Source organism: Taudactylus pleione, unplaced genomic scaffold (assembly GCF_031769625.1).
Source record: "Taudactylus pleione unplaced genomic scaffold, aTauple2 ptg000774l, whole genome shotgun sequence".
In the NCBI taxonomy this organism is placed as follows: Eukaryota; Metazoa; Chordata; class Amphibia; order Anura; family Myobatrachidae; genus Taudactylus; species Taudactylus pleione.
The window spans coordinates 3,756,112-3,776,372 of NW_028285176.1; the positions used below are offsets into that span (position 1 = coordinate 3,756,112).

Below are 20,261 nucleotides of genomic sequence, written 5' to 3' on the forward strand. Positions count from 1 at the left end.
TTTCACTGTTTGGTGTGCATGGTTCTCTCCAACCACATTACCCCATGGTATCCCTGTGGACCCCGAAGAAAGACTTACCATTGATAACTTTACCATAACTTTTATTTTGGCATAGGTGATTAAATCAAATTGACTGAGGTACTACTTAAGTCACTTGTGGTCAACCATGAATATTTCTAAAACCTGAAATGCTGGGGAGTCTGGAGGACCACGTTTGGTAACCTCTGTTCTATACAAAAGAACAGTGGTGTAGGAGCTGGGGTTGCCGTCTTTTCATTAAATACTCCAATAATGGCATATAATCTGTCACAGAAGGATTTAGTCTTCCAAATTATTCCCCAGACCCTGGGGTTGATTTACTAAGAATTGGGTTCTAAAACCTGGCTCTTCCAATCATGTTTATGCGGCTGGGTCTGGGTTAGAAATCGTGCATGCCCACCTCTCTAACGCGCTACTGTTCATGCTGGTCTTCCTCTACTGTCCTCCGGATAGTAAGGATGATCACTCACCTGGTGACATCTTTCCTTACATCTTAGCTTTGCTACAGAGTGAGAAGCCACTACATGACAACTGTCTATGGGCGGGATGCAGCAAAGCGAGAAATGGAGTCAAACCCCAAAAATGGGTGTTTGACCGCATTTCTCATATGCGCCAAGTCCCGGAATACGATGCACGCCGGGGCTTGGCTGCGGTGGGCAACGGCATCTCCTGATTGGCGTTACCCTATAGAACCCAATGGGCTTTTATCGGGAGAGAACTGTGAGAGTGATCCAACCCCCAGCAGCATGTGCATCCTTCTGCGCAGAAGGATGCCAGAGGAGCTTCTGGGTCATAGACCCAGAAGTCCCTCCATCGCAAAGGGCTGCTGTTACAGAGAGAACGGTCCTTTGCGGTGTTCTTCAGCGTTGCTAAAGTGAGCATGCATGCGAAAAGTGGCAGGATGCATCGCCATGTCACATACAGATGTCATAACTCGGATCTCATATTTGATGAGCCTTTTGAACTATTGCAAGACACTAATTAAATAATTTATATTTAGGTTTCCCATCTACAGGTCCAAGCTGTATTGGCTAAAGGACATCACTTTTTAAATGCAGATGTAACCCCCTTAGACCAGAGTTTCCCCAAACTCAGCCACTACAGTCCAGGTGTTAAGGATAATCATGCTTGAGCATATAGGTGACTTAATTAGTACCTCAGTCAATTTGATTTAACCATAAGGACTCAGGCATGGATATCCTTAAAACATGGACTGTAAGGGAAGAGTTTTGAAGAAAAAAAACAAAAAAAAAAACTGCCTTTCGCCGTGTATACTTAATACACCTTATGGGCAAAAATAAAGTTTAGAAAAAAATAAAATAATCTGTATATTATAAATAACAAGTCACCAGACTAAAACATTTTAACAATGGTCTACAAGCCATATGTTCTTTATTTGCTTTTAAACAGAAATAATCCTTAATGGAACATAAAAATGTACAATGACAAAACAAAAAGCACAACACAAAATGGAAAGTGCAAAATAGACAACCAATATTAAGCCTATATATATATTAGACAGACTATATGTAAGCTTACAATGCAATATAAGCATCAAAGTAAAGAACCACAAATCTCTCACCCCCCCTCCCAAAAAAAACAAAAACTTAGAACATCCAGGGAATAATGTTTAAGCATACAATGTTACTGAATTATCCAAAACAAAACAGTAATGTTATCAGTGGTGAATTTATAAAACATGAAATTGTGTTGAATTGGTAATAGTTAAGTATCTTTTAGTGTTTTATTATAACATTGCGTCTGAATATAAAAAAAGTGCACAAACAAGCTCAATAAGGCACAGACATAGTCTATACAAATTGTTTACCATTCCATAAAACATTTCAAAATTACAAATCAATAACATTAATTGTACAATGATTGTCTTCCTGGAGTGTGGGATGGGTGGAAACCAATTACAGGAGAAAATGTGTAGTTTATTTTGGCATGTTATTTAAAAAGTGGAGGCACAACCTGGGAACACTTGTAATGTTGCTTCGAATGTATTTGTTTCTTTATCTTTGACTGACAAAACTAAGGCAATTTCTATTAGTTTGTCACATACTCCTGAGATCATCTGTGAATAAGTCCTTTTATCAAGAGCCTGGAATTCCTTCATTAATGCAGTTTGTGATTATGGTATGCTTCTTGCCTCCCAGAACAACATAATATAATAGCCTTCACAAGAATTGGAAGAAAGGCTTATAAAAGAACTACAGAAAAACAGTGGAAGCAGCCATTTTGTGCATTCAACTAATAATGAAGAAAATATAGTCTTGTCAATTCACTAGGAATCCATCAATAAATAAATTGCAGCAAGAATACAAGCAGGCTTCGTGTATAATGAGGTATTAGTTCCTAGTGAATTAAAAAGCTACTGTACATTCTCAGGAATATTAGCAGAGTCCACAAAATGGATGCTGCCTCCACTGTAGAAGTGTCAGGTCTACTTTTGAAAGGTGGTATTTGATACAAGTAAACAATATTTCTGTTTAGCGTAGATCACTTTAAGAAACCATTAATACTTGAATATCTGTGTGGTATGTATTTAAATGGTAAAGTTTAGACCTGAATCATGGTTTAGCCAAAGTTCACAAATACAGGGGCAAATAGTTTTGGCCAACTCTTAAAAATATTCACCAACATTTTTATTTTATAGATGTCACCTCATCAACATCAAACTACATAAACATGCACTTCTGAGGAGCTTACCAGTGCCAGTCACTTGTATAGCGGGCGAGTCCTTGAGCAGTGACCATTACACCATACTGGCAGATGCAAATTTAATCTGTAAAATACATATTTTGGTTGGACATCACTGGTTTAATGATCATGTAGATGTACTGCAGCTACAGCAAAGGTCTTTTAAGAATGTGTAATAGTGTGATCCTTGTACAGGGTTCTAAAGTTATTAAAGGGCATTGGTGGCTAAAAACAAGTTAGGTTTTAGGGTTAGATCAGCAATAATCAAGTTATTCTGTTGAATGAAACACCTTTGTGGTTTTTAAAATATATGGTTCATACAACCATTTCTAAATCTACTTTGTTACTATTGAACAGAGTAGATGTACCCTTATACTAAACTAAGTCCAACATCAGTGCAAAGTTATGTAATCTCTCTTCTACTAACATGCCTAAAGCCCTACTCTTTCTTGCTGTACACTTGCCACACCCCCAAGTAAAACAATCCCCTGTCTTCTAAAAAGTTCATTGCGTCTACATCCAAGTGTTGGCATCAGCTCTCTGGCCCAAACCAATCTTAAGATCACCTTGATACAAACGTTAGTTACTGCAACACACAGGAAACACAACACCTGGCTGTCTAATACACTCCCGCTACGCTACCTCTGTAAGGCAGCCTACATCACACATTATAATATATATATTTACCACTTTCAGCCTGAAGGGTTGTTTCTGATTATTCAAATGAAATATCTATATTATCCTATTAAACCAGTTATGCAGGCTGTAAAGCTCACAGTGCCCTTATAATATATACTGCTGCAAGCAGAGACTTGATTTATTATCACGCACACCAGCCTCCTTGGCTTTTCATTTAGGGGTTCTGCTTCCTGTGCAAAGTTTGTTTACCCTATTTCCAAAATAGATGTAATAAACACCATATGTACATAACTAGGTGCATGTTAAAACATCACTAACAGCTATTACAACACCCAACAACTTTTAATGCTTGCTACTACTTGTCAGTCACATTGCACAGATTACTTGTCAAGCACACAAACTGGCAGCCTGTGACTTCAGATAGGCACAATATAAATTGATGTCACTTATTCCTAAAATAGGAGCCAACTTTTTTTTTTTTTTTTTTTTAATGAGTGGGGTGACTTCAACACTATCTGATCACCATATTACTGACAATTGCCATATATAATAGTAGTACAAATGATGGGGGTGCTCAAATACCCATAGAGCTGGCGCCTATGATTCCAGTGAAGTAATAGTCTGCAGTTAAATAGGAGTTGGGGCCGCAGTACAACTGCCAAGTGTACGCTATAGCTGTATTGTAAAGCACTGAGATTCTCTTATTATAAGGCAATCAATTATTTTGTCAGACCATGAAGAATGCATTCTGGGGCCAAAACAGCATCTGGCCGTTCATTTCTAAACCATAAAATACACCATACAGTTAACTGCTGGGGGACAGATTCTGCTAAATACTAAAATAAATCTGTGTGTAAATATGCCCATCTACTTGAATGGAATAGAGCAACAGTGTAAAGCAACAATATAATGATACAAGAGGATCATCCTACCAGACAAATCCTCCCATTAGGGTCTATGCATCTTACAAAGAATGGAGTGTCTTTGTTACCTGCTCTCTCTAATACAAAGCGTGAGGAGCAGTACACAAGGATTAGCTAGCAGAAAATCAGCTAACATTCTGAAACTTGTATCCAGCTGATTACAGCAATAAGGCCTCAGATCCCTGTAATCTGGCAAGACTCATAGTTATGTGAAAACATGGGCATAACAGAAAATATACCATTTACCTTTTAAATATATTAATTTGTTTTTTTTTAATGCTTGGTCAAATCATAAATTGGCAAACAATACACTGTAGTTTAGAAAATTGTTATACAGTTTTCTACTGCCATCTGGAGGAAATAGAACCCCGCTTAATGTTATTTTTACCATATCCACTTGCCTGCTAGGGAATTCAGAACTTTATTCTAATGACTTTGAGAGGAAATTAGTCTGGGGAATCACACTGCCGTTTCATTTCCTACTCACTACTGTAGAACTGTCCTTCAGCTAGCCAACAGATCTCTGCAAGCTTTGATGGTATTTTTTTTAAACATATATATTATATTATATATTAAACTCCCAACCCTTGGTGTGCTGGGTAAGTTTATTAGATTACATTTTTTGTTTTGTTGTTTTTCTAATTTGCAGTTTTGCAGTTCAAACAAAAACAAAAACTATGTAATCATTAATTTTATTAATCCTGGGATATAACTTACGAGACTTGAGATACCCAATACAAGCCTATATTTTCATTAAAAAATGCTCCATACCAACTAATCGGTTTATGAAGTAAAGAAGTAGACCAGTGGGGAAGTTACCCATAGCAACCAATCAGCTCCTATCTATCATTTTATAGACTCTACTTGATAAATGATACCTCAATGCTGATTGGCTGCAATGGGTTCCTTCTCAACTGGTCCACTATTCTACTTATCTCTATTTTTGGTAAAATATTCAATTAGAAAAGGTGTATCTTTCAAACACAAAATATACATTTTATGGGTGGGTGAAGTCTTAAAACATTACTTTTATGTTCATGCAAGTCACCTACTCGTTGCTCTGTAAGGATAAAATGAAATGTTCGGTTCTGTGCCACCAGAATGTCTGGCTGGGCACATTACCGCTTATTACGTTAAGAAAACGGCTTTCATTTTTTTCTCACATCCCATAGAGGTGTGCAAGAAAATGAGCAAAGTTACATTGCCACGGAGTGCTTTTATGACCCTTCCTTGGGCAATATGCTGAAAATATGATTGTCTTCTAAGACTGTGTATTTGCAAATGTTGTACATGACCTTCTGCCCCAGCTACTTAAATAAACATGCCTTTGAAATGAGTACTTGTAACATATAACCAACCTCAATGGTGCAGGGAAAGAGCTGCCGAATCATGAAAAACACTGGCAGCCATTTTGATTGATTATCTCTGGTACTGCAGATACAGTAAAATAAGAATCTGCCTTCAAGAAACCCTGTTTGATTATTTGTGCCTGATTAATGACACTGGAAGGCACTACTACTATCTGTATACACTGGTAAAGTGAGGATATCTCTATAGGGGCCTCAGGTGAGAATATTTTGGTCAGTTGCACTCCTGAGTAAAGTTACCCCCCACAACCATGTACTTGTTGAGTTGGTGAGCAGTAAGTACACCCTGAACAATTTCTTTGTGACACTGTATTGAAGGCATCTCTTTATCAACTGGCCATGAGTAAGGACACTGATACACACTTGTGGTGCCATACCACTGCCTTAAATTTAATCCCAGAGCAGATACATAAAGCACAGTTTTCATTGAGGGAAAATCCCTAATTTGACTCTATGTTCAGAAAAGTCAGCACACAAAACTTCACTGTGAAACTTCCGACTCTCCATGTTTAAGGACGGTATGTTTTAATGACGTCTTTTATCACCCTCCGGCAGATGGGACAGCAGGCGTTGACCTGCCTCTTCAGCTTCAGCCCACAACTGCTGCACAGACACATGTGACCACAAGTATATATAACCGTTTCAACTTCATTGTCAAAGCAAACTGCACACTCCCCATCTTTGCTTCCTTGAGGTTCTGGTGCAAATACAGGTGAGACGGGAGGGCTCAGCGGAGAACTAGGAGCGGTCACTGTAAAATAAAATAAGAGCAATGTATGAAGTACTGACAACTGAAAGCATGAACACACAGATAAGAGAATCTGGGTACTTTCTGTAGGAGTACTGTTGTGATCCAATAATTCTTTGGACATTTCTGCTGTACCTTTAAAGCAACCCACACATGCATTGACTGAATGCCAGTTTATTGTATTCAGATCTAACAAACACAAATTGGTGTGTTTATGAAACCAAAATTACTGGTAGTCCCAATCAGATCTGAACGGATATTGATTGGGACTGCTGGATTATCCAGGGGGCGGATATGCATTCTGCTTATGATGAACAGTCATAAGACCATGAACAGTCATCGTCTGAATCATAGGCACCAGCTCTGTGGGTTGGTGAATCAGTTGCCATGCTGAATATTAAGGAGGTGCCCAGGCCAAGCAATTCTGACAATATATGGACAGTTTATCTTTAAAACAATTACATCTATGGGGGCAATTCAATTAGCAGAGGTAAATTACTGCACACTAATTGATCACCCGGGGTGGCCGCATCGGTTATTTTTTTTTCAGGACCTCAGTAGGTTCTGGAAAAAAAATCCCTCATAATTAATTAGCCTGTTTTCAGGAATCAGTGAAAACATATAGAATTCGTGACAGGTTCACGGACGTGTGTTTTCGCCCGAAAACAGATAATTAGAGCCTGTGTTTCCCCCGAAAAATTAAGTTACCCGAAGCCGAAAGAATGGGAAAAAGTGCCACTTTTTGCCCCCGTAAAAATGATCGGTGCTAATTGACTACCTCCCCCCCCCCCCTTTGATTTATTACACATAATGGTCAGGATTGAGGGCATTCTGGACAATCTGTGTTCCCATAATTTGGAGCAAAATGAGTACACTATATAAAATTACATATACCCTATATTTCTCCAATTATACTGCCGTTGGAATTCTCCTCTTAAGTGAACAGGTCAGTAGTGCTCCTCACCGTGGCTGTTGGGGGATGGGGGGGGTCTATGTGTGTGTGTGTGACAATTACCCAGTAGCAGCAGTTTTATGCTGTAATCTGTACAAAAGATGGGGAGTGGATAAGTAACTAATATTTTTATCATGTACATACCCAAAGACGACTCAGAGGCTGAAGAGGAGCGGTTCACGCTAAAGACCATATCCGAATCACTGTCGTACTGGGAACCACTTGGAGAACCAGATGGAGAGAGGACATTGGACTGTACTGTGCCTGATGGGAAAAGAAGATCAAGATTATTGCCACACTGCTGGGCAAAATTAAATTAAAATGTTTTTTCATTATTCTGGTAACATTGAGCGCTTATCATTAGTATGTTAATTTTCCATTTTTAAAAAGGTTAATCTAAAAATGTCTTTGTAAATAATATTTCATTACTGTAACATGTTGCCCACAGCTTATATCAGGCTGCTGCTCAATCCTATACAAAGTTTCTGTCTACCACTAAATGCATCCCACTCATTGCATTAAAGTAGTAACATGGAAGCAATTACAGGAATGTAATCCCTGTCACAGAACTGTGCTTAGGTTAGATATGCACGTAGTGTCAGCCATACAAATACACACTATCGGCACAGCAACACGTATGAAAATACAGGGTGGAGGAATTTATAAAATTCCAGATCCAGCGATGGAAGCCGTCAATGCAAATGATGAGGCACAGAGGGAAGGGTGCATATGATGTGTGTGCAGAGGGAATGTATTTATAGTTTATTCATTTATTATATAGAATTATCCATTTTCTTTGCAATGACATAAAAGTAGGAAGCCAGTTCTATGGACACACACAGGCTGTGCTGACATATTGGCACTATGTTCCCACACTATCTTGAAACCACAAACCTCCTCCGCTTGCCTGCAGGAGAGAACATCTGTGATAAAGAATACATGGCTAACACTATGCAACGTCCCACATATAAAAATATCTGTCAGAATCAGGATGCTCCTTCAGACACAGGGCAAGGAGAAGCTCTAAGGTCTTGGGAACAGCGCTCAGTCTCATGGCACGTGAAGCCATGGGACAGGAAATGGGGAAAATCAGAAGCACCCGCACATGATGGGGAACAGACAGACATGCTCAGTTTTATACAGTATCTATTTTGAAAATGTTTGTCTTCTGCAGCCGTTCTCTACTTTGTTTATTTGACATACTGTATGAAGCAGAGATTTACTGTGAAAACAAATTTCTAACTGCATAAGCAATGTAAATGGTCCTTTTTCTCTAGGATCAGATTTTCCTTTGCTAGGAAATATAGAACAAAAGCGCAATGTTTGGGGATTAAATGGGGTTGATGAGCTATTCTAAAAATGTTCGCACAAAACTGCATCTTAGTAAGTAAGCGTCTATAGACCCATACAAATCAACCAAAGACTAATTCATCTGTGGAGAAGTTGCGTGCATGTTGCTATAGACAACAGCTCTCTCATTCACCTTAAAGGCAGGTGAAAAGGTGGTTGGGCAAGGGTTAAGTTTTAATACAGAATCTGCACAATCAGTTTTCCATTACCAAAGAGATGTGCACAGCTGGGAACTTTATATATAAAGTAGCCGGGAGACTAATGCTAGTATCAGTCAGGCACTTTTGTTTATTTTTTCAGCCAAAAAATGTGTTTCCAAGTCTGATGCTTCTAGTCTACCTCATACATATCATTCAATGAGAAGTGCTGTCATACGAAGGCTCAGTCTACCTCATACATATCATTCAATGAGAAGTGCTGTCATACGAAGGCTCAGTCTACCTCAAACATATCATTCAATGAGAAGTGCTGTCATCTGAAGGCTCAGCAGGGCTATTATATGTACATATGTAGCAACCACCTTCTCTTGAAAATCTTGATTTACTACTTCTTTTTAACATTCTCACACCCATATCAAATCCCAAAATGTTTAACCTTCGGTGAACTAGGTGGGGTGTTACATACCCCAGCAAGATTTAAAAAATAGGGTGCGCAAGTTTCCATTTTGTATAGCTGGAGTTGAAACGTTGCCAATTTACGTAGTGACGGCGGGGTAGTCCGGCGAGCGCAGCGAGTACACGTGTATAAGCTGCGTGTGGGCATCTCATACCCCACCTGCTTCAGCACCTGCCGTGATGTCAGCCAAATACAACATAAGATTACCACCCCATATCTCAGCTCCCATATCCTGCAAGCTTCTCTTGCCTATACTCTGCTCTCACAACTTTTTGGACCCTGTTTAGTCAGGCTTTCATTCCCAACATCCAAAGAGGCTACACTAATTTAGGCAATGATTTGATAATTGCTAAATATAATGGCCACCAGTTTCCAAATATGTCTTGTTCTATTTGAGTGGTCAACTATATAAAATACAGAAGAGAGATCAACATCTAGAACAAGAAAATTGTATAGAAGACTAGAGAATGCAGTGTTTCTATCTATCCAGCTGCTGCTTCAGGGCTCATTTTTCTGGATTCACCTCCTCTCTGTTTCCTCTCTCAGTTGGCATACAATAAAGCTCTTCCTCATCTAAACTAGGAAATTTAATAAACTCTATTGTATTTCAGGGACATATGGATGATACCCAAATGTACCTAGAATTTTTCCCCATCTGTGTTTACCCAAGTCACAACTGAGCAAGTGAGATATGTGGGTGTGAAAGGGTTTAATCACAAAAATAGTCTGTCTACAAATTACTTTATCGCACACTCCTGAATAACCACCCAGTTCTGTACCACTAAAATTTTGTTCATGAGCTGACACTTTTAGGAAGCCTTAATTTATTCCCTATATTAACCCACAATACGATCTCAACCTAATGTAATCGAGTTACTATTAAACAAATTATCTGTCTTTACTGTAACATTTATAAGAACCAAGCCAGACATACATATTCTTTAAGAACACAAAGATAGCATTAAGTGGAGCTTAATATGACAAAAATAATGCAGTAAAAATTGGTAAATTGATATATGTATATATAACATATAAATGCAAAACAGTGTTCTTTAAAATTAAAGAAATAAAAACAGAAAACACCAACTCACATCAAGAAGTTGGATAATTAATCAGTAGCATAAGGACCCCCAAAAACTGAAAATTTCTAACAAAAGTTTAGAACTTTCAACAGCCCTTCCACACACACACACACATACACACACACACACATATCCCTTTTCTTCTTTCCTTGAGATTTCACTATAAGAAGTATCTGTATGCTAATCAGTTTTAGGATCTTTTCAGGAACATATAGAAAATGTAATATGTCCATTAAACAAGTTAGTTTTCTGCACATATGTATAAGAGATCATCATTATACAATATGAGTGAAATATGTTATTTCATGCATCCTGATGAAGATGAAATGTATTTATACCACATATCATGTGACTATACATGACTTTATGTATGTACAGATATCTCCAGAAAGATGGATTATAAGAAGTAGTGCTGTCATGTATTATGTTATCTGTAAGTATATTTAATGAGTGACCCTTTGGTCCTGTCTATAAAATTAATTTCTGAAATCTTTCAGCATGTAGGGAGGTGCCATAAGCCAAAGTCTGTGACATTTAGGCATATCTGCAAACACTTCTATCCCAGGTGACATTATACAGACTTCTGAATTAAAACAAGCTATAAAGCACCATGTTTGAAGTTATAAAGTTGACATAAAATGCTTTCAATTGTCGCATTATTAGCATGTTCAACCTAACAGTGTCCATATTTTAAATGTCTACAATGTAAATGTCGAAATCCCATACCGAACCCAGCCTGGGTCATTACTTGCACCCAATTCCTGGTTACAAGACCTTTCAATGGCTGCATTCACTTTGTGGGTTTAGCTCCCTCACACAGCAAGACTTGCCCTCCAAACCTTCAAGCTTTCCCTGAAAACTGACACAACTGCTCTAGAATGTGATAACTTTGCCTGAAGAAGTCTAACTCGGGCCCTCCAGCTGCAATGGAACTACACGTCCTAGCATGCAGTGCCACAGTTTTGCTATTAGGGCATGCTAAAACTGTGACAGGGCATGCTGGGATATGTAGTCCCACAAAAGCTGAAGGGCCGGAGTTTGTCACCACTGTTCTAGAGCCTCCCTGAAATTTTCCACCAAATCAGCCGCCCTTTACGTAGTTTACCCAAAACTAAAACATTCTTTTTCTACACTCACACAACCTACTGACCCCCCAAATCAACACTGGATCATATAACCCTACTGAAAATTGCGTGGATAAATATGCACTCTCTGGCATTGAACCTCTGGCACCTGCAGGAGAGAACATTTACTTCCCTATAAGCTGCTGTAAGTTTGGCCCTATCATCTCTTTGTAATTTTATTAACCCCATCTTGTTTTGTTATTGTGTTTGTTGCCGATGGTAAAGATCTACAGAAGAGGATAATGCTATATACATAAATGTTAATAATAATGATAAATTCCATTCAACTTCCTGGTAAAGCAACAATAGAAAGCTATAAATAATAGGATACTGAGACTATTGTACATTTTTGCACATCTACTCTAAGATCCTTTACTTGGCTACATATGTATTACTTTTTTACAGGTTCTGTAAACTTGAAAGGATAATTAGTAGAGTCTGACAGGCTGTAAGCTATGTGCAAAACACGGCAAATGTTGGAGATGTGCGAGCTTGTTGGAAGACTGAATTAAACACAGTACATACCCTGGTTCACAAATACAACTTTAAAAAATAAAAACTTTCTACTTACCCATAATTCTCAGCTGGTTGACAATCCCATGGATGGAAAAGAATACCCAGAGCGGCTGTGAGGAGTCCACACATATCAACATCCCGCGACTGTTTCCGTTTATACCATGGTGAATCTCCCCACTGGGCATAAATGAAAAGCTGTGGATATCCCCATTGCTCATTGTGAACAAGCCTTGATGAACAACCCAGTATTCCTTCCTGTCTAATAGATAGTCTGGGTTAGATGGCAGATCATAGGTTCGTAATGTGCTTGGATCACATGAGGTGATGCCAAATGACAACGAGCCATAGTAAGGCAATGGCAAATGACCCGTTTCAATAAACAGGGTCTCACCGATGTGTACTGGCCGATCAGTGAACACTATCGTCCTGTTGCTCTCCTGCCAGTTAGTGTATGCCACTGTTCGATCAGGTGACAGGGTAATGTCAGCACCACGAGTGGGGTGAAAATGAAGCTCCATGTCCAATAAGGTTGGCATGCCTTGTGCACGCTGCCGCCTGTTTGAGCAATAAGGTATGGTATGATTATCTGTTGGTGGCGGCACTCTGCTCAAGTTCAAGTTAGCGATTTTTGCCACCACCTGGTTGTTCTCTAGTTCATTATTATTGAAGTTGGCTGAATCATGGCTATTTTGGGGCAAGCAGGTGCTCAGTCGGGGACTGCTCAATCGTCCTGGAGGCATAGTCTCTGCAAACATACTATCTGTGGGAGCAAAGAAAACAAATTTACACATCTATGAACACAGATTACAGCTGAAACGGTAAAATGTTTTGTAAAATAGTTTCTGTCATGATATAAAGAATTAGGGTTAAAATGGGATGAATATTTCAGGATTACCCTGCCTAAATATACAAAAAATCTGCATTAAAAATACAATGTCTTCCAGGAAACCACTTAAAAACCATCTTTAATTGATGCACAATGGTGGAAGACATTTTGTGTTCTGAACTCTAAATCAGCAGTACACTAAGGGGTATATTTACTAAAGTGAGAGTTTTTAGAAGTGGAGATGTTGCCCATTGCAACCAACCAGATTCTACTTGACATTTAACTAGCACCTTTTACAAGATAATAGCTAACATCTGATTGGTTGCTATGGGCAACATCTCCACTTCTAAAAACTCTCACTTTAGTAAATATACCCCTAACAATTAAATAGGAAACAGTGCCTCATGAATATTAAAGTGCCACAGTGATGTGACAGGGTCCTAGTGAACAGCCTACAAAATGGCCGTCTCCACTGTGTTATACTAAACAGTTGCTTTTAATATCACCTAATTCAGGCCATAAGCTGGAGACACTTCTTCCTGGAAAACATATCCTACACCCCTGCATTCCTTCCTCTCCCAATCCTGACAGGCTCTGCCAATAACCTCTGGCAATCCAGCCGTAGATGAACTATAACTCACAGCATGCTGCTGGAGTGTCACCAGTTGCCTACTTTGGCGTAGAACATCAGTGAATAGAGCCAGGGATTGAAAACACAATACAGTAGTGTGATAAATGAGTAGGTGTCAGAAGCTCTGCAGCTGCCTCACATCAGAGATGGGAGTTGTGAAACCTCGCTTTCAGGCCTGGAGCTACAACAGTTTTCTGTAATAAACAAATAGTACGAGAACTCACTAAGATCCGAACTGAGTGAAAGGTGTATTAACACTCATGGGCCTGATAATATATTAAACATTGCTGAGAGTATGACCTCATAGCTGGATAAACCTACTGGAACAGCAACACTGTAAAGCAGAGGTCTGGAAAAATTAAATAAGTCTTCATTTGCTCTTTTCTTAAACTTAGAATGAATGCAGTCATTAGAGCAGTACCTGTATTAAATACCATTTGTAGTTTGCTGGTTTTGGGGCTCCAAGCTTCACCCCGAATAGCGACTAGAAACTGCTCTGCCATACAGACACTTTGTTAACGGAAAGTTTAGAAACGTAAATAAAACAAAATGAGGAACTTTAGAAGGAAAAAGACCAAGATCTTGGCTTCCAAAAAAATATGGAGAATTGGAAGTTTTACGATTTGTAATATGGCTGACTTGATATGGATGGTGATATGTGCAGGAGTCTTGGTAAATAGGGCAGGTCATCCATCGCTGGTCTATTGCACTGCAGTTGAAATGTTTATTTCCTTTCTTTTTTTAATTTGCAATTTTTAAGTACAATAAGCCAATCCATCACTATTTATTACAGTTATGTCTATGTATGGAGCCAAAGGAAAATGTGTTCAACACCCTTTTCCCTCCTTTTTATTTCTAACCATTTAAGGCAAGGCGTTTGCTCCCAGTGTTTACAGAAGTCCACTGTCCTTTATAAGGGGGAGAAAGAATCTAATAGGAAATCATAAACAGATTCTAAACTGATGTGAGTTTAGAAAAACAGAGAAATTGTATTGTAATAATAAAGAAAAAAATATGCACACCAAATGCTCCTCTTTGTTCCCGGAAAGTTGAGCACACTTAGAAAACCTTCTGTATAAAGAAACAGGGACGTCACAGCGGCTGTCTCACGGTGTTTACATCCCGTGAAAGATAGCTGAAATCCTGTGAACTCTGATACCACAGCTCTGTTCTTTTTCAAAAACTTCTTTCAAATACTGACTACTTTTAATGAGTTTTTACCTTTTCTTCCAACCTTCCACTCTAATCCACATCAGCATTTGCTGAAAGTTTTTTAATATTCCCAAGTGGACTCAAGGTTGCTATAAAAAGATTTACAGCACTAAATGTGATGGACACATTAAAAAGTTTAAATTTTTTTTTTTTTAAATATGATTTTTTGATTTTTGTATAATATATGTTCATTCTAGCAGCATGCACCTGTCACAATCCACGTAGTTCCTCTTTCCTGTCTGGGGTGTCATTCTCTGCTCTGGTGCTTCTAGCACACACAGATGAAGCACCAGAGCAGAAAGTGACACCCCAGGCAGGAAAGAGGAACTGCACGGGGTTGACAGGTGCAGGGTGCTAGAATGATCATTATATATATATTTTTTTTTACTTTGATCAGAACAAGAACAACTAAAATAAATATGGTTTTCTCCAACTTGGTAGGGGCAGTTACACAAAGAAAGATACATTGCTCTATAGGTCATACTCAAACTAATATGTATAAGAAAATAAAGTAAGAATCAAATTCCATTTACAAATAATCTAAAAAAAAGCTAGAACACAACTTTTTCAGATGTACCTATGAATTACTCCATGTTCTGTTATCATGTTCAGAGTCCTTAATCTGTCATGTGATGGGTCAGAGTTCAGATGTGACAGTCTACTGTGTGGTCACAGATGTCTTAATCTACAGACAAGCCTGTGAGATGTTACCATAAGAGGACATCTAAATGAGCTAATGCCTGTGACAAGCATACATGATGATATGAGCAAAGGAATTTCTCAACCTCTCTGTAATCTTAATGACGGCAGTGGATTTGAGGTCCGAATTGCCTGGCTGCGATAATGCAAACAGCAATGTAGGTGTGCGATTACGGATTTTCATCTGATCTCTTAAGTCATTGTGATACTAAAGTCAGAAGACATATATACCATCAGCAGGTTCACAGTGTCTATTTTAAGTACCTTGTGTGGATGCTGGTGAAATTTAAGACTGTACATCTCTAGAAATAACTGAGTTCCAATACTTTAACCCTCGCACCAAAGCTATGGGTGAATGATGAGAAGTACGTACTGTGAAATACAGCAGGCTTCTCCTGCCATTTAGCTTTGTTTAATGCTGAAGAAAAGCCGTATAGCTAACTAAATGCATCTATCATGGAATCTACTCAAACTGCCTTTAAAAGGACACCATCTAAATAGAGCATTAAAGTTTTTATGGTACAGTATATACTAAAGAATGCAGTTATATAAAGGTAACTGAGAGACATAATTTTCTACACTGGTATGAACAAACTGATCATTATAAATGTCAGAATGTGAGATTTAAAAATATACTGAAGAGAACCTGGTCCCTATTGAAAATGTGAAACAGCTACCGCTGAATAGCTGAACAAAGGCACATTCCTCTGTGCCTTCATACTGCTGATTGGAAGTTACGTTCATGCACAGCTGTGACTTCATCTATTGCGAGTGGAAGCAGCAGCTGAATCGGCAACTGGTCCCAAAGTACAGACAACTGGATCAAGTTGTAAAACTGAAGATATCAGAAATCTTAGTTGACTTTACCCCATGATACATCAGGAGTAACATGGCTCAGCAACAGCAATAGTGCTCATGGTTACAATATGCTTGTCTAATCCTTGCTTTATGGAGGAAGTATACAAATTACAAAAAAAAAAAAGACAACAAACACAAAACCATGAAACATGGTCTCCTATGGTATAATAACACATTCCACTGGCCAGCTACCTAGAGCAGAGCAGAAATGCTCAGCCTCTTGTCTAAATGAGGTAATTTGTTGATCTGTTATTTTAATGGTTGTAAGTTTCCAAGATCTTAAAAAGTGAATTAGGACACTCCTGTATTTAGAGATAAGATGGGCAGCTGGAGTTTCTCGCAGAGGGTCAAGTGCTGGGCTTTCTAAAAACCCTATATGATAACAGAGGAATGCAGTATAAGAGGCCCTGAAGAGTCTCTTGTTGGACATACAATATATTTAGTAAGCAGCACCATTGAAGGCTACAAGTGAGCAACTCAACATAATAGAGGACACATTGAGCCATGCGCAATGAACAAGAGGCAATGTTTCACAAGATAAAAGCCAGATGCATTATACTTGGTACCTCTAGCAAAGTAAATGTCTCAGGGCCTGATTCAGAGCCGGACGCTCTGACCAGAGCGCTCGCTCTGAATCAGGGCCCTCCCATCTAAAAATGGAGCGGCCTCCTGGCCGCTCGTATAGCTGTGGGTGACCACCCACGGCTTATGCGAGCGGCCAAAAAGATGGTCGCGATGGTCAAGACCATCGTGACCATCGGGCTTGCGACGAGACCCTGCGGTAGGGTCTCGCTGCCGCAAGCCCAGGAGTACTTTTGGCTCTATCAGAGCCAAAAGCACTCCCACTGACATCACTAGTGATGTCAGTGGGGCCGGCCCCAGACGGTAGGCGTTCCCATGGGAACGCCTCTGTCTGGGCAGCAACGCCCCCGGCACACCCACCAAAGGGGGCGTGCTGTCACTCACCATCGACAGCACGCCCCCTTTGGTGCAAGATCCATAGCGACAGATGCGGGTCTCACGCATGCGCACGACGAAGCTCCCTCCGTCGTGCACATGAGCATCAGGGCACCATCGAACCGCTTGCGAGCGGGTCTGAATTAGGCCCTCAGTTCATAAACACAAGACGCTGATGTCAGGGCACATAAAATAGTCTGCCATTACTATGGCTTTCTTAGTATTGTGAGTATTGCTTTCGGGCAGCATAATATTATAAAAAAAAAAAACAAAACATGGATCTCACAATCATTGCTAACAGATGATTAATGTACAAATAAAAAGTGACTGCAATTCAGTGGAACACTTTTATACCCCGTTCACATTGCAAACCCAGGTCGCACCCGGGATTTTGTACACGGGTCCATCCAAGGTGTGACCTGGCTGAAACCCCTTTCAGACCGGCAGCGCGACCCAGCTTATTGCAGGGTCAATGATGTCAAGAGAGGCACGTGCTGAACCGGCGCTTGGAGAGAAGATCATCTCCAAGCACCAGCTCTTCATATGCTGTGAACGGGTCCTGGGCTGCATCGACCTGGGATAACCGTTCACACTGCACCAGGAGCTGGGTTGAACCAGTGTTCAATCCTGCTCGACCCGGTTTATTTCAATTGGGCCCTTGCACACTGCACAATAACTCAGGTTGCTTTGTTTTCACGTGAAATAACCTGGGTTATTGCGGGCTGTGTGAAAGGGGTATCAAGTAACAAACCTGTTACTTAAATGTCCTACTGAAGATGACAAATAAGACTGTAATCAATAGAGTTTTAGCACTAGAAATAAACTGTTTACCCAAACATAATATCATATTGCTGGTCTTTCATTTATTTATTGCTTTACTTATTTTGCAATATAAATAGAATATTTTATATGCAAAAAAAACTAGCCAAATACTTGCCCTGAGCGAGAAAAGTTAAGCAGATGATGGCAAAAATGACTGATTCAGCTCTCTGAACACAATGTAATGCCAGTTCTTAGCAAGTGTGCCTTTGGCAGCAAATGCGGTGATAACTGATTGAAATTTAAAACTTTAGAAACAAACTGGAGAAACTCAAAGAATTTACCTAGAATTTGTACTTCTTGGGTGATACCATAGACATCAATCAAGGCCCACAGAGGACTGGAGACTTTAACTCCACAATGAAATAGTATGGGTTCCTCGTCATTGACACTGTAGAAAACTCTTCCATGGCGGTCAACCCAAAATGCCAAAATATTGTCCCGTTGTGCAAATCTCTCCGGTAACGCTTTTGCCCAATACCCAGGTCGGGTAACCAGATCTGGGCATGCATATTTGGGGATATCTTCTGACTTCATCTGTGCTGGGTCATGAATTGTGAATCCAAAACGCAGCGCTCCACTCCATCCATGGTGTACAGATATCAGCTTCAGGCGGACCTTTTCATACAGATGGATGGGTCGACTTGTAAAAGTGATTCCATTACAAAAGCTATTGCGCCGGATGGCTTTTCTTCCATGAGTGTCCAACCGGATATTCTTTCCTTTTGTTTGGCAATGAAAGCGTGGAGACTCTGTACGAGACAGGACAAGTCTCCTTTCCTGGCCACAGTGAAGAAATGTGTAGCAAGGTCTGTTGGCCACTGGACGGCTATGATGGCTTGTATCTGCAGGATAAAAAAAATATACATAAATGTGTAATGAGTATCAATATCTTCACTAAAACCAAATTAGACAGAATATTTGTGTTGATAAAGTAAAATTAATTAATAATAATGGTTAAAACATAACGTAAGATATGCTTTTGTATAGGCTAAACATTTTGTAAATTAATGTATAAATAGCCAACAACAACAATTAAAATAAAATGTCCCATACAAGGAGGATAGACTCTTGGGGGTAAATTGACTAAAGTGGTAGTTTTTAGAAGTGGAGATGTTGCCCATAGCAACCAATCAGTTTCTAGCTATTATCTTTCCAGAAGGTGCTAGTTAAATGTTAAGTAGAATCTGATTGGTTGCTATGGGCAATATCTCCACTTCTAAAAACACTCACTTTAATAAATATACCCCCTGGCCTCCAGGCTGAGGGCTTCCATATCTAAGAATAATATTCTCTCTCTTAAAATAACCTCAGTACCTTCTCCTATAGCCCTGACCACATTAATAATTAATTCCAATTATTTTACTCAAAATTGTATAATTTGGATAGTCAACGTGCTGGTCCTGGCCTGTCAGTGGATTCTATTAACGATTTCCTTACCCGTTTCCATCTCCCTACACCCAACAGTTGAACCTAGATATTTATATCAAGGAAATAGAGAGTTACCAAGGCTTAGAAATCTTCTAAAGCCCCTTACCCGGATGGCTTTTTCCATTCTGGTCCCCCACCTCTTGTATAATGCCGTGCTACATGGCACCCCTTTCCCTAGAGCTAGGATCGTTGTGATTCAGAAGGATGGGAAGAACCCTAGTGATTGTGCCAGAGACCTATATCTCTACTCAATGCTGATCTTAAACTTTATGCCAAGATTTTGACTGATTGCCCGAGCAGGGTCCTTCCTACCTTTGTGCTTTATGATCAAGTAGGGTTTATGTTGGGGCGGCAGGCCAGGGACAAAACTAAGATGATGATTGACCTTATCCTATCCAACTTATACACCATAGACAATGCCCTGTGATTATTTTATCCCTGGATGCGGATAAGACATTTGACCGGATTTCTTGGTCTTTTATGTTTAATGCCTTGAGAACCTATGGTATCTCTGTGAAACTCTTTACGGGTATTTCCGCTCTTTATTCATCTCCCATGGCAAGATTCCTAACTAATGTCTCTCTCTCTCTCTCTCTCTCTCTGAGACAGGGATGCCCATTGTCTCCCCTAGTTTTCACTTTGATAATTGAACCCCTAGCTTCCATGATAAGGCATTTTTATCTATATAAGTTCCAGTGAATTAAAAATTTCTGTTTGCAGATGGCTTTCTTTCCCTTACTCACCCTCAGTCCTCTCTACTGTCACTTCAT

At 39.5% G+C, this 20,261-nt stretch overlaps 1 protein-coding gene across 2 annotated transcripts in view; it reads right to left on the reverse strand.

Moving 5' to 3' along the window:
* Positions 1-1,419: 1,419 nt before the first annotated feature.
* The window catches only part of NEURL1B (neuralized E3 ubiquitin protein ligase 1B), a 446,007-nt gene continuing 427,165 nt past the window's right edge, over positions 1,420-20,261 (reverse strand). For both annotated transcript variants that reach the window (XM_088457638.1, XM_088457637.1), the window contains 4 exons: positions 18,345-18,905; positions 12,114-12,818; positions 7,516-7,635; positions 1,420-6,422 (listed from right to left, as the gene is read on the reverse strand). In XM_088457638.1, coding sequence (XP_088313764.1) covers positions 6,181-6,422; positions 7,516-7,635; positions 12,114-12,818; positions 18,345-18,905 — 1,628 coding nt within the window. In that variant the 3' untranslated portion in view covers positions 1,420-6,180. The remainder of the gene's footprint in view (positions 6,423-7,515; positions 7,636-12,113; positions 12,819-18,344; positions 18,906-20,261) is intronic.